The sequence below is a fragment of the Oncorhynchus tshawytscha genome, linkage group LG09 (genome assembly GCF_018296145.1).
Source record: "Oncorhynchus tshawytscha isolate Ot180627B linkage group LG09, Otsh_v2.0, whole genome shotgun sequence".
Lineage (NCBI taxonomy): Eukaryota > Metazoa > Chordata > Actinopteri > Salmoniformes > Salmonidae > Oncorhynchus > Oncorhynchus tshawytscha.
Genome location: NC_056437.1, coordinates 17,565,078 through 17,580,533, shown reverse-complemented (window position 1 = coordinate 17,580,533; position 15,456 = coordinate 17,565,078). Strand labels below are relative to the sequence as shown.

At 44.8% G+C, this 15,456-nt stretch overlaps 1 protein-coding gene across 1 annotated transcript in view; it reads right to left on the bottom strand.

Moving 5' to 3' along the window:
* Positions 1 to 15,407, bottom strand: part of LOC112257261 (rabphilin-3A-like) — a 15,468-nt gene extending 61 nt beyond the window's left edge. The window contains exons 1-11 of the mRNA XM_042326344.1: positions 15,164 to 15,407; positions 14,804 to 14,968; positions 7,362 to 7,441; positions 6,970 to 7,044; positions 6,404 to 6,513; positions 5,628 to 5,754; positions 5,026 to 5,082; positions 1,534 to 1,682; positions 1,309 to 1,390; positions 1,076 to 1,172; positions 1 to 876 (exon numbers count right to left, since the gene is read on the bottom strand). The exon at positions 1 to 876 is cut by the window's left edge and continues 61 nt beyond it. Of these exons, the coding sequence (XP_042182278.1) occupies positions 740 to 876; positions 1,076 to 1,172; positions 1,309 to 1,390; positions 1,534 to 1,682; positions 5,026 to 5,082; positions 5,628 to 5,754; positions 6,404 to 6,513; positions 6,970 to 7,044; positions 7,362 to 7,441; positions 14,804 to 14,968; positions 15,164 to 15,407 (1,323 nt within the window). The 3' untranslated portion in view covers positions 1 to 739. The remainder of the gene's footprint in view (positions 877 to 1,075; positions 1,173 to 1,308; positions 1,391 to 1,533; positions 1,683 to 5,025; positions 5,083 to 5,627; positions 5,755 to 6,403; positions 6,514 to 6,969; positions 7,045 to 7,361; positions 7,442 to 14,803; positions 14,969 to 15,163) is intronic.
* Between the last annotated feature and the right edge of the window lie 49 nt (positions 15,408 to 15,456).

Below are 15,456 nucleotides of genomic sequence, written 5' to 3'. Positions count from 1 at the left end.
TAAGATCCTACAGCTGTATGACTGTGTCATAACATCACAGTATTGAAGTATAGAACACGGATTACGACCACATCATAACATTGTACAGCAAAATCCAGGGTGGGGGTCAGAGACAATGATGCAATCTATATGATGTAATCTATATCATGTCTATGGTAAGAGAGGGGAATTCCTTGTGTTGAGACTGAGATAGGTAAGGATGGTGTAACAACGCATTGTTTAACAACATACTTTAGCACCCTGTTCATTGAAATCCGGTTTCCAGGTTTTAGAGATAAGTGAAAGAGATCACTTTCCCCCAGAAGCAGTAAAGCATGCATGAAATACGGGACATATTCTGTTGCAGTTTCTTTTTGTTTCACTGGAAACACTGTGTTGATAAGTACATGAATCCAATAAGAAGTCGGTCTGCACAAGAAGAATGAAGTTGTAAAAAGTGCTGCTAATTCAGGTTCACATTACTGAAAGTAGGAAGACCTAGATTATGATTTGTGATTTTATTAGGATCCCATTTGCCAACGCCAATGGAGACAGCTTGTCTTCCTGGGTTCCGGCACATAACGAAACAACATTAGACAAAAATACTTTACAATTTAAATACATTTAAAAACAATTGGATGTTTGGAAGACAAAATATTATATTTAAGAGGAAATTAGAAAACGCTATTTAGGAGGGAGGAGGAAGAGGAAATGGGAGGAAGAAGAAGACAAGGGAGGAGGAGGAGGACGAGGTCGTCTCTCAGTCGTCTGTGTCTTTGACGGTGTTGTCATTTAGGAGGACGTGCCAGCGCTCGATCTTCTTGTCTTTGTTCTTGAGACATTCGTACCAGTGCTTCAGACACTCCCCCTTGGCTGTGATGCCCAGCTGGCATCCACCTGTAGGGAGATAAGAAGGTTTTTAAATATATTATTTTGAAGTCGGCTTAAAATCTGCACAATATTTTTTGTTAAATATAAAAATCAGTAACTACAAGTACATTCATTATGCCATCTCAACTGAACTCACCAATTAAATTGTTGGATTTCTCAACTCACCAATGAAAAACGCTGGGTGTGCCCAGCGATTTCAACTCACCAATGAAATCGTTGGATGTTCCCATGTCATAGTCCCAAACGGAGATGTCTAGGATCTTCTTGGCCAGCTCACCATGTTTGATCTCATAGCTGAACTCCTGCAACACAACTTCAGCCATCAGACTCCATTTCTCAGTGCATAGACACAGACTGCCATTAGACTCTGTATTAATGAAACAATGACCTTGAACCTGATATTGTGCTGTTAGAGACAGATATGGAGGGGACACTAACCTCATTGAACTCTGGGTTGAGGGTCTTCTTCTTGATCTGTGTCTTGTTCTTGGCTTTCTTCCCCATGTCTGGTTTCAGGCAGCTGCAGGTCACAATCACAGGAAAGAATCAATCAATAAACCAATCAATCAATTCATCCATCAATATTTTAATGCTGTAGGAAAAAGAGATATTAGAGAGAGGAAACATAATCCGTCATGTTGAGAGGTATGTTAGAACATGTACATCTTGACGAAAGGGTCTGAGTATCCATTAGAGTCCATAGCTGCCAGGTGAGCACAGCGCACCACTCCCACTATCAGACAACCCTGCTGGGTGCTGTAGGTTAAAGAGACCAGGATACGACCCCTCTCCTCTGCTTCATCCTCCTTTACCTGTAGGACACACACAGGCATGAACACACACACAAAAAGGTTTACAAGTACATTTACATCCACTACCATAAGAATTTTTCCCATAGCGATTTACATATCAAAGACAGTCATGTACAGTATGTATAGATATAATCTCTCTGCTACTGGTCATGTATTCACCTGGTCAGTCATGTACACTGAGTGGACAAAACATTAAGAACACCTGCTATTTCCATGACACAGACTGACCAGGTGAATCCAGGTGAAAGCTATGATCCCTTATTGATGCCACTTGTTAAATCCACTTCAATCAGTATAGATGAAAGGGAGGAGACTTAAAGAAGGATGTTTAAGCCTTGAGACAATAGAGACATGGATTGTGTATGTGTGCCATTCAGAGGGTGAATGGACAAGACAACAGATTTAAGTGCCTTTGAACAGGGTATGGTAGTAGGTGCCAGGTACACCGGTTTGTGTCAAGCACTGCAACGCTGCTGGGTTTTTCATGCTCAACAGTTTCCCGTGTGTGTCAATAGTGGAAAGAAATAAATCATGCAGATGACACCAGAATTCAGCTACTATCTTATGTGTGAGCGTCAAGTGTAAACCTTGAGTACTGTGTCAGGTGTGAGCGTCAAGTGTAAACCTTGAGTACTGTGTCAGGTGTGAGCGTCAAGTGTAAACCTTGAGTACTGTGTCAGGTGTGAGCGTCAAGTGTAAACCTTGAGTACTGTGTCAGGTGTGAGCGTCAAGTGTAAACCTTGAGTACTGTGTCAGGTGTGAGCGTCAAGTGTAAACCTTGAGTACTGTGTCAGGTGTGAGCGTCAAGTGTAAACCTTGAGTACTGTGTCAGGTGTGAGCGTCAAGTGTAAACCTTGAGTACTGTGTCAGGTGTGAGCGTCAAGTGTAAACCTTGAGTACTGTGTCAGGTGTGAGCGTCAAGTGTAAACCTTGAGTACTGTGTCAGGTGTGAGCGTCAAGTGTAAACCTTGAGTACTGTGTCAGGTGTGAACGTCAAGTGTAAACCTTGAGTACTGTGTCAGGTGTGAGCGTCAAGTGTAAACCTTGAGTACTGTGTCAGGTGTGAACGTCAAGTGTAAACCCTGAGTGTCAAAATCAAATCAAATTTTATGTCACATGCGCCGAATACAACAGGTGTAGACCTTACTGTGATATGCTTAATTACAATCCCTTAACCAATAATGCAGTTTTAAGAAAATATGGTTAAGAAAATATTTACTAAATAAACAAAAGTAAAAAAATGTATTATAAAAAAGTAACACAATAAAATACCAATAATTAGGCTATTAAAAGGGGGTACCAGTACTGAGTCAATGTGCGGGGATACAGGTTAGTCAAGGTAATTTGTACAGTCGTGGCCAAAAGTTTTGAGAATGACACAAATATGAATTTTCACAAAGTTTGCAGCTTCAGTGTCTTTAGGTATTTTTGTCCGATGTTATTATGGAATACTGAAGTATAATTACAAGCATTTCTGTCACGCCCTGACCTTAGAGATCCTTTTTATATCTCTATTTTGGTTTGGTCAGGGCATTCTATGTTTTGTGTTTCTATGATTTTCTATTTCAATGTTTTGGCCTTGTATGGTTCTCAATCAAGGACAGCTGTCTATCGTTGTCTCTGATTGGGAACCATACTTTTTAGGTACCCTTTTTCCCACTTGTGTTTTTGGGAAGTTAACTTAGCCTTAAGCTTCACGGTTTGTTTTGGTATGGTTTATTGGTTTGTTGGCGACATCTACTATTAAAAGTATGTATGCTCACCACGCTGCACCTTGGTCCTCTTCTTTTGACGGCCGTGACAATTTCATAAGTGACAGTTACATGAAGTTGATGCAGAGTCAATATTTACAGTGTTGACCGTTCTTTTTCAAGACCTCTGCAATCCGCCCTGGCATGCTGTCAATTAACTTCTGGGCCACATCCTGACTGATGGCAGACCATTCTTGCATTATCAATGCTTGGAGTTTGTCAGAATTTGTGGGTTTTTGTGTGTCCACCCACCTCTTGAGGATTGACCACAAATTCTCAATGGGATTAAGGTCTGGGGAGTTTCCTGGCCATGGACCCAAAATATCGATGTTTTGTTCCCCGAGCCACTTAGTTATCACTTTTGCCTTATGGCAAGGTGCTCCATCATGCTGAAAAAGGCATTGTTCGTCACCAAACTGTTCCTGGATGGTTGGGAGAAGTTGCTCTCGGAGGATGTGTTGGTACCAGTCTTTATTCATGGCTGTGTTCTTAGGCAAATTGTGAGTGAGCCCACTCCCTTGGCTGAGAAGCAACCCCACACATGAATGGTCTCAGGATGCTTTACTGTTGGCATGACACAGGACTGATGGTAGCGCTCACCTTGTCTTCTCCGGACAAGCTTTTTTCCGGATGCCCCAAACAATCGGAAAGGGGATTCATCAGAGAAAATGACTTTACCCCAGTCCTCAGAAGTCCAATCCTTGTACCTTTTGCAGAATATCAGTCTGTCCCTGATGTCTATCCTGGAGAGAAGTGGCTTCTTTGCTGCCCTTCTTGACACCAGAACATCTTCCAAAAGTCTTCGCCTCACTGTGCGTGCAGATGCATTCACACCTGCCTGCTGCCATACCTGAGTAAGCTCTGTACTGGTGGTGCCCCGATCCCGCAGCTGAATCAACTTTAGGAGACGGTCCTGTCGCTTGCTGGACTTTCTTGGGCGTCTTGAAGCTTTCTTCACAACAATTGAACCGCTCTCCTTGAAGTTCTTGATGATCCGATGAATGGATGATTTAGGTGCACTCTTACTGGCAGCAATATCCTTTCCTGTGAAGCCCTTTTTTATGCAAAGCAATGATGACGGCACGTGTTTCCTTGCAGGTAACCATGATTGACAGAGGAAGAACAATGATTCCAAGCACCACCCTCCTTTTGAAGCTTCCAGTCTGTTATTCAAACTCAATCAGCATGACAGAGTGATCTCCAGCCTTGTCCTCGTCAACACTCACGCCTGTGTTAACGAGAGAATCACTGACATGATGTCAGCTGGTCCTTTTGTGGCAGGGCTGAAATTCAGAGGAAATGTTTTGGGGGGATTCAGTTCATTTGCAAGGCAAAGAGGGACTTTGCAATTATTTGCAATTCATCTGATCACTCTTCATTACATTCTGGAGTAGATGCAAATTGCCATCATACAAACTGAGGCAGCAGACTTTGTGAAAATTAATATTTGTTGTAATTCTCTTTTATCCATGTCTGTACTTGTAGGTAGGGGTAAAGTGACTATGCATTCAGGTGTAAATCTTAGGTATGAAAGTCAAGTGTAAACCCTGAGTACTGTGCCAGGTGTGAATCCCGTCTCAGGTGAGTCTTACCTCCTCCTCGTAGAGAGCCATGCCCCGGGCTGAACCTCCTGTGCCTGCCTTCTTCACCTGGGACAGGAGGGAGTTTGGGGGTGAGATCATTTCTATCAGTATTATTAACAGTTGGATCCCCGATGTACAAGTGGTTCAGTGGTTAGACAACCGTCTCCAGACATCATGGACACCCACTGTTGTAGTTCCTACCTGGACTACCCTCTCTAGACACACACTGTTGTAGTTCCTACCTGGACCACCCTCTCTAGACACACGTTGTTGTAGTTCCTACCTGGACCACCCTCTCTAGACACATGCTGTTGTAGTTCCTACCTGGACCACCCTCTCTAGACACATGCTGTTGTAGTTCCTACCTGGACCACCCTTTCTAGACACACACTGTTGTAGTTCCTACCTGGACCACCCTCTCTAGACACACGCTGTTGTAGTTCCTACCTGGACCACCCTCTCTAGACACATGCTGTTGTAGTTCCTACCTGGACCACCCTCTCTAGACACATGCTGTTGTAGTTCCTACCTGGACCACCCTCTCTAGACACATGCTGTTGTAGTTCCTACCTGGACCACCCTTTCTAGACACACACTGTTGTAGTTCCTACCTGGACCACCCTCTCAAGACAGACGCTGTAGTTCTTCATCTGGTTGGCTTTGAGTTTCTTCAGAGCAACACGCGTCTCTCCTATGAACTCATTGTGTCCAAACTTGTCCATATCACTCACCGACAGCCTGGAAGCAGGAAGAGGAGTTTTAATCTCTTATTATTTTGTAATTTTACCCCCTTTTTCTCCCCAATTTTGTGATATCCAATTGCGATCTTGTCTCATCGCTGCAACTCCCCAAAGGGCTTGGGAGACGCGAAAGTCGAGTCATGCTTCTTAACACCTGCTCACTTAACCCAGAAACCAGCTGCACCAATGTGTCGGAGGAAACACTGTTCAACTGACGACAGCTTGCAGGCGCCCGGTCCTCCACAAGGAGTCACTAGAGCGCGATGAGCCAAGTAAAACTCCCCCGGCCAAACCCTCTCCTAACCCAGACAACGCTGAGCCAATTGTGCGCCACCCTATGGGACTCCTGGTCACGGCTGGTTGTCACGGTGGGATCGAACCCCAGGCTGTAGTGATGTCGCAGGCTGTAGTGACGACCGCTGCACCACTCGGGAGGCCCAGGAAGAGGAGTTTTATTCTCTTACTCTCTTCTTGCATCACAGAACAGTTTTTATTCTCCTTTTTCCCTTTAGCTCTGGGAAATCGTACTGATTTAAATGGAGAGCCACTGAACAAAACTGGACCAATATCAATGGAATCATTTCAGATGGCCCAGTGGGTCACTCATACAGTATATCCAGTAGTGGTATGGTTGAGGCTGTTATTACCGTAGTGTTTTGCGCTGCATGTCGTCATCAGTGATACCATGGTACACTAGAGTCTCATTCCACACTGGGTTCAGAGTGCCCTTCAGGGTCTTAGTACGCAGCTTGTTAGACTGGAGGATACGGGGAGAGGGGGAAGGGAGAGACAGGGGAAGAAATAGAGCAGGAGACAAAGGGAGATATATGGAGAGAGACAGAGAGAGGGAAAGATTTTTCTTATTTTCACTTAGTGCAAAGTTTGTTTGACTTTTAGACTGTCTAACAGACTGTGGAGAGAAGATGAATAGATATACAGTACATGATTACTTCACCGGGGGAACGTCTGTGTCAACAGGAAGCAGGAGTACAGGCCTACTGTGTGGTCCAGTGGTTAAAGATCCCAGCACAGATGTACAGCCTAAGCTACCAGAGTCGGTATTGGGTTCGAATTCGACCCATGCCCTTCTAACATACAAACTCTCCTAGTTTTTCTGTCTCCTCTTCACTGTCCTATCTCATTTAAAAAATACATCAAACCAGGGCTACAACACAAAGACAAGATTATAGGAAACCAGAAGTGTTGAAGTTACCTTACTGGCTCCAGGTAAGAGGTGCAGCTTGACGTAGGGGTCTGCTAGTCCGTTAGAGTCCATCGGCTTTAGGCCCTGAGAGAGAGAGAGAGAGAGAGAGAGAGAGAGAGAGAGAGAGAGAGAGTGAGAGTAAGCGAGAGCAAGATGTCATCAAGGCAAAGGGTGGCTACTTTGAAGAATCTCAAATATAAAATATATGTATGTTTGTTGCACACTCTTTTGGTTACTACATGATTCCATATGTGTTATTTCATAGTTTTGATGTCTTCACTATTATTCTACAATGTAGAAAATAGTCTAAATAATTTTAAAACCCTGGAATGAGTAGGTGTGTCCAGAATTTTGACTGGTACTGTGTATGCATATCCACTGTGTCGTGTGTGTGTTTTTACCTTGGCTTTGACTATGTTGCAGTGCAGCGTGTTGTTCCCCTGTTCATAATGCAGAATGAACTCCAGCAACCCCAGCGTGGCTGATGGACAGAACAAAATAATGACAAAATAAATTCAGATTGGTTTCTGCTAAAGAGATAGGGAGAGGGAATAACATAACCACAGAGAGAGGGAGAGGGAATAACAGAACCACAGAGAGAGGGAGAGGGAATTACAGAACCACAGAGAGAGGGAGAGGGAATAACAGAACCACAGAGAGAGGGAGAGTGTGTGTACATTAGAACACGTATATTTTATGGTTGTTCTACGCAAAGGAATTGTCTGTAGAGCTCTGAGACAGGATTGTGTCGAGGCACAGATCTGGGGAACGGTACCAAAACATTTCTGCAACATTGACGGTCTCAAAGAACACAATGGCCTCCATCATTCTTAAATCGAAGAAGTTTGGAACCACCAAGACTCTTCCTAGAGCTGGCTGCCTGGCCGAACTGAGCAATCAGGGGAGAAGGGCCTTTGTCAGGGAGGTGACCAAGAACCCGATAGTCACTCTGACAGAGCTCCAGAGTTCCTCTGTAGAGATGGGAGAAACTTCCAGAAAGACAACCATCTATGCAACACTCCAATCAAGCCTTTATGGTAGTAGAGTGGCCAGACGGAAGCCACTCCCCAGTAAAAGGCACATGACAGCCCACTTGAAGTTTGCTAAAAGGCACCTAAAGGACTCTCAGACCATGAGAAACAAGATTCTCTGGTCTGATGAAACCAAGATTGAACTCTTTGGCCTGAATGCCAAGCATCACGTCTGGAGGAAAGCTGGCACCATCCCTACGGTGAAGCATGGTGGTGGCAACATCATGCTGTGGGGATGCTTTTCAGCAGCAGTGACTGGGAAACTAATCAGGATTGTTTCCTAATCAGGAAAGATGAACAGTGCAGTACAGAGAGATCATTGATGAAAACCTGCTCCAGAGCACTCATGACCTCAGACTGGGGCGAAGGTTCACCTTCCTACAGGAAAACGACCTTAAGCACAAGTCTCTGAATGCCCTTGAGTGGCCAAGCCAGAGCCTGGACTTGAATCCGATCGAACATCTCTGGAGAGACCTGAAAATAGCTGTGCAGCGACGCTCCCCATCCAACCTGACAGACCTTGAGAGGATCTGCAGAGAAGAATGGGAGAAACTCCCCAAATACAGCTGTGCCTTGTAGCGTCATACCCAAGAAGACGCAAGGCTGTAATCGCTGCCAAACATGCTTCAACAAAGTACTGAGGAAAGTGTCTGAATACCTACAGTTGAGTCGGAAGTTTACATACACCTTAGCCAAATACATTTAAACTCAGTTTTTCACAATTCCTGACATTTAATCCTAGTAAAAATTCCCTGTCTTGGGTCAGTTAGGATCACCACTTTAATTTAAGAATGTGAAATGTCAGAATATATTTCAGCATGTATTTATTTAATCACATCCCCAGTAGGTCATAAGTTTACATACACTCAATTAGTATTTGGTAGCATTGCCTTTAAATTGTTTAACTTGGGTCAAATGTTTCAGGTAGCCTTCCACAAGCTTGCCACAATAAGTTGGGTGAATTTTGGCCCATTCCTCCTGACAGAGCTGGTGTAACTGAGTCAGGTTTGTAGGCCTCCTTGCTCGCATATGCTTTTTCAGTTCTGCCCACAGATTTTCTATTGGATTGAGGTCAGGGCTTTGTGATGACCAATACCTTGACTTTGTTGTCCTTAAGCCATTTTGCCACAACTTTGGAAGTATGCTTGGGGTCATTGTCCATTTGGAAGACCCATTTGTGACCAAGCTTTAACTTCCTGACTGATGTCTTGAGATGTTGTTTCAATATATCCACATAATTTCCCTTCCTCATGATGCCATCTATTTTGTGAAGTGCACCAGTCCCTCCTGCAGCAAAGCACCCCCACAACATGATGCTGCCACCCCCGTGCTTCAAGGTTGGGATGGTGTTCTTCAGCTTGCAAGCCTCCCCCTTTTTCCTCCAAACATAATGATGGTCATTATGGCCACACAGTTCCATTTTTGTTTCACCAGACCAGAGGACATTTCTCCAAAAAGTACGATCTTTGTCCCCATGTGCAGTTACAAACCGTAGTCTGGCTTTCTTAGGCCGGTTTTGGAGCAGTGGCTTCTTCCTGGCTGAGCAGCCTTTCAGATTATGTCGATATAGGACTCCTTTTGCTGTGGATATAGATAATTTTGTACCTGGTTCCTCCAGTATCTTCACATGGTCCTTTGCTGTAGTTCTGAGATTGATTTGCACTTTTCGCACCAAAGCACGTTCATCTCTAGGAGACAGAATGCATCTCCTTCCTGAGCGGTATGATGGCTGCGTGGTCCCATGGTGTTTATACTTGCATACTATTGTTTGTATAGATGAATGTGGTACCTTCAGGCATTTGGACATTTCTCCCAAGGATGAACCAGACTTGTGGAGGTCTACAATCTGTTTTCTGAAGTCTTGGCTGATTTCTTTTGATTTTCCCATGATGTCAAGCAAAGAGACACTGAATTACATCCACAGGTACACCTCCAATTGACTCAAATTATGTCAATTAGCCTATCAGAAGCTTCTAAAGCCATGACATCATTTTCTAGAATTTTCCAAGCTATAAAGGCACAGTCAACTTAGTGTATGTGAACTTTTGACCCACTGTAATTGTGATACAGTGAATTATAAGTGAAAAAATCTGTCTGTAAACAATTGTTGGAAAAATGACTTGTGTCATGCACAAAGTAGTAGTCCTAACCGACTTGCCAAAACTATAGTTTGTTATTAACAAGAAATGTGTGTAGTGGTTGAAAAACAAGTTTTAATGATTCTAAGTGTATGTAAACTTCCGACTTCAACTATAAATGTGATATTTCCATATTTTTTTACACATTTGCAAAAAAAAAAAAAAAACATTGCTTTTGCATTGTCATCATGGGTTATTCTGTGTAGATTGATGAAGGGAATTTAAAAAAAATCAATTTTAGAACAAGGCTGCAACGTAACTAAATGTGGAAAAAGTTGAGGGATCTGAATACTTTCCGAATGCACTGTAGGTCGGGGTAAAGTGACTGGGCAACAGGATATATAATAAATAGTAGCAGCAGCGTATGTGATGTGTCAAAAGAGTTAGGACAAAAAGGTCAATGCTTTAGCAGTCTTATGGCTTGTGGGTAGAAGCTGTTTAGTGTCCTGTTGGTTGCATACTTCGATATCGCTTTAAAAAAATATATATATATTTTATTTTATTTCACCTTTATTTAACCAGGTAGGCCAGTTGAGAACAAGTTCTCATCTACAACTGCGACCTGGCCAAGATAAAGCAAAGCAGTGCGACAAAAACAACAGCACAAAGTTACACATAAACAAATGTACAGTCAGTAACACAATAGAAAAATATATGTATAGTGTGTGCAAATGTAGAAGAGTGGGGATGTAAAGGCAATTAATAGGCCAGAGAGGCAAAATAATTACAATTTAGCATTACTGCTGTAGTGATAGATGCGCAGATGATGATGTGCAAGTAGAGATACTGGGGTGCAAAAGAGCAAGAGGGTAAGTAATAATATGTGGATGAGGTAGTTGGGTGTGCTATTTACAGATTGGCTGTGTACAGGTACAGTGATCGGTAAGCTGCTCTGACAGCTGAATCTTAAAGTTAGAGAGGGAGATATAAGTCTCCAGCTTCAGAGATTTTTGCAATTCGTTCCAGTCATTGGCAGCAGAGAACTGGAAGGAAAGGCGGCCAAAGGAAGTGCTGGCTTTGGGGATGACCAGTGAGATATACCTGCTGGAGCGTGTGCTACGGGTGGGTGCTGCTATGGTGACCAGTGAGCTGAGATAAGGTGGGGCTTTACCTAGCAAAGACGTATAGATGACCTGGAGCCAGTGGGCTTGGTGACGGATATGTAGTGAGGGCCAGCCAACGAGAGAATGCAGGTTGCAGTGGTGGGTAGTATATGGGGCTTTGGTGACATACCCGATGGCACTGTGATAACTACATCCAGTTTGCTGAGAAGAGTGTTGGGGGCTATTTTGTAAATTACATCCCCGAAGTCAAGGATCGGTAGGATAGTCAGTTTTATATGGGTATGTTTGGAAGGAGGCTTTGTTGCAAAATAGGAAGCCGATTCTAGATTTAATTTTGGATTGGGGAGGCCTCCCGGGTGGCGCAGTGGTTAAGGGCGCTGTACTGCAGCGCCAGCTGTGCCATCAGAGTCCCTGGGTTCGCGCCCAGGCTCTGTCGTAACCGGCCGCAACTGGGAGGTCCGTGGGGCGACGCACAATTGGCCTAGCGTCGCCTGGGTTAGGGAGGGCTTGGTTGGTAGGGGTGTCCTTGTCTCATCGCACACCAGCAACTCCTGTGACGGGCTGGGCGCAGTGTGCGCTAACCAAGGTGGCCAGGTGCATTGGTGCGGCTGGCTTCCGGGTTGGATGCACGCTGTGTTAAGAAGCAGTGCGGCTTGGTTGGGTTGTGTATCGGAGGACGCATGACTTTCAACCTTCGTCTCTCCCGAGCCCGTACGGGAGTTGTAGCGATGAGACAAGATAGTAGCTACTACAACAAGTGGATACCACGAAATTGGGGAGAAAAAGGGGTAAAATCCCCCCCCCAAAAAAAGAATTTGGGGTTGGAGATGCTTTATGTGAGTCTGGAAGGAGAGTTTACAGTCTAACCAGAAACCTAGGTATTTGTTGTTGTCCACATATTCTAGATCAGAACCGTCCAGAGTAGTGATGCTAGTCGGGCGGGAGGGTGTGGGCAGCGATCGGTTGAGAAGCATGCATTTAGTTTTACTTGCATTTAAAAGTAGTTGGAGGCCACGGAAGGAGAGTTGTATGCAGCGCCTCTTCAACCTCAGGAGGCTGAAGAAATTCGGCTTGTCACCAAAAGCACTCACAAACTTCTACAGATGCACAATCGAGAGCATCCTGGCGGGCTGTATCACCGCCTGGTATGGCAACTGCACCGCCCTCAACCGTAAGGCTCTCCAGAGGGTAGTGAGGTCTGCACAACGCATCACCGGGGGCAAACTACCTGCCCTCCAGGACACCTACACCACCCGATGCTACAGGAAGGCCATAAAGATCATCAAGGACATCAACCACCCGAGCCACTGCCTGTTCACCCCGCTGTCATCCAGAAGGCGAGGTCAGTACAGGTGCATCAAAGCTGGGACCGAGAGACTGAAAAACAGCTTCTATCTCAAGGCCATCAGACTGTTAAACAGCCACCACTAACATTGAGTGGCTACTGCCAACACACTGTCAATGACACTGACTCTACTCCAGCCACTTTAATCATGGGAATTGATGGAAAATGATGTAAATATATCACTAGCCACTTTAAACAATGCTACCTTATATAATGTTACTTACCCTACATTATTCATCTCATATGCATACGTAGATACTGTACTCTATATCATCGACTGCATCCTTATGTAATACATGTATCACTAGCCACTTTAACTATGCCACTTGGTTTACATACTCATCTCATATGTATATACTGTACTCGATATCATCTACTGTATCTTGCCTATGCTGCTCTGTACCATCACTCATTCATATATCCTTATGTACATATTCTTTATCCCCTTACACTGTGTATAAGACAGTAGTTTTTTTTGTTGGAATTGTTAGTTAGATTACTTGTTCGTTATTACTGCATTGTCGGAACTAGAAGCACAAGCATTTCGCTACACTCGCATTAACATCTGATTTGATTTGGTGTTGAAGCTCATTTGGAGGTTTGTTAGCACAGTGTCCAAAGAATGGCCAGGTGTATACAAAATGGTGTTGTCTGCGTAGAGGTGGATAAGAGAATCACCAGCAGTGAGAGCAACATCATTGATGTATACAGAGAAAAGAGTCGGCCCGAGAATTGAACCCCATAGAGACTGCCAGAGGTCCGGACAACAGGCCCTCCTTTGACACACTGAACTCTATCTGAGAAGTAGTTGGTGAACCAGACGAGGCAGTCATTTGAGAAGCCAAGGCTATTGAGTCTGTCGATAAGAATGCGATGATTGACAGTCGAAAGCCTTGGCCAGGTCAATGAAGACGGCTGCACAGTATTGTCTTTTATCGATGGCAGTTATGATATAATTTAGGACCTTGAGCGTGGCTGAGGTCCACCCATGACCAGCTCGGAAACCAGATTGCATAGTGGAGAAAGTACGGTGGGATTCGAGATGGTCGGTGATCTGTTTGTTAACTTTTAGAAAGGCAGGGCAGGATGGATATAGTTCTGTAACAGTTTGGGTCTAGAGTGTCTCTCCCTTTGAAGAGGGGGATGACTGCAGCAGCTTTCCAATCTTTGGGGATCTCAGATGATACAAAAGAGAGGTTGAATAGGCTAGTAATAGGTGTTGCAACAATTTTGGCGGATAATTTTAGAAAGAGAGGGTCCAGATTGTCTAGCTCAGCTGATTCGTAGGGATCCAGATTTTGCAGCTTTTTCAGAATATCAGCTGTCTGGATTTGGGTGAAGGCGAAGCGGGGGGGTGCTGAGATGTTGGCCGGGGTAGTGGAAAGCTTATTGCTTATTGTAATTATCAATTGCTGTGTGGCAGCAGAGAGAACAGTCTATGACTTGACAATTTTTAGGTCCTTCCACTGACACCGCCTGGTATAGAGGTCCTGGATGGCAGGGAGCTCAGCCCCAGTGATGTACTGCGCCGTACTCAGCACTCTCTGTAGCACCTTGCGGTCGTGTTCCTTGCAGTTGCCATATCAAATGGTGGTGCAGCTCTCAAAGGTGCAGCTGTAGAACTTTTTGAGGATCTGAAGGCCCATGCCGAATCTTTTCAGCCTCCTGACGGGGAAGAGGCGTTTTTGTGCCCTATTCACAACTGTGTTGGTGTGTGGGGACTATGATAGGACCTTAGTGATGTGAACACCTAGGAACGTGAAGCTCTCGACCCGCTCCACTTCAGCCAAGTCAATGTGAATGGGGGCGAGCTCGGCCCTCCGTTTCCTGTAGTCCACGATCAGCTCCCTTGTCTTGCTGACGTTGAGGGAAAGGTTGTTGTCCTGGCACCACACTGCCAGGTCTCTGACCTCCTCCCTATAGGCTGTCTCGTCGTCGGTGATCAAGCCAACCACCATTGTGTCGTCAGCAAACTTAATGATGGTGTAGAAGTCGTGGGTGAACAGGGAGTACAGGAGGGGACTATGCATGCACCCCTTACGGGCCACCATGTGTTGTAACCTCTAACCCCTAAACCTAACCCTAAACCTTAACCCCAAACCCCTAACCCTAATTTTAACCCTAACCCTCATTTTAACCCTTAACCTAACCTCTAAGCCTAAAATAGGCTTTTTCCTTGTGGGGACATTCAAATGTTCCTTGTTTTAGTATCTGGTCCCCACAAGGATAGTAAAACCAAACACACACACACACACACTCACTTACTGGATTCATCAGAGTCGTATTCGTTGTCATTGTCTTCGTTGGGAGCGGGGCCTGTGCGTGGTGCCATGCTGGGTTTGGGGGCAGGAGTGGGTTTCTCCTCCCTGACTAGAGATGGCGCTCTCTCCTCTCTCTGCTGTGGGCATCTGCTCTTCTGTGGTGCAGGGGCTGACGAAGAGAAATACAGATATCTAGCCAGTCTCAATTTCAAAGTAGAAGCGATTATGCAAGTTAGTCGTCGGTGGCAATTGGTAGGTTAACAAAACCAAAGTTGTTTCTTCTTATCCATCGACTGCTTTCAGAGGGGAGAAGGCAACACATATGTAATTTTGTAATTTGGGTGAAATGTCCCTTTAATCATACCCTGTGCTGTGACTGTGTCAGCCGGAGCTGGAGGGTTCTCTCTTCCCCTGGCTGTGGGAGGTCTGGAGCCTAACTGTCTTTCCATCTTCACCACCTCCTCCACCACGGCAGGGCTAATCTGGGCCTCAGCAACACCCTCTAGTGTCTGAGCAGAGCTATTGCCCTCTGGGTCCTGTTGCTCCGAACTGGAGTATGGGGGCTCATCAGTGGGCTCTGAGACGTGACAGAGAGAGGAAGATGACATTTTGAAATATATATGTCCTCGATACCCAACATCTGAGACAAACTAAAAG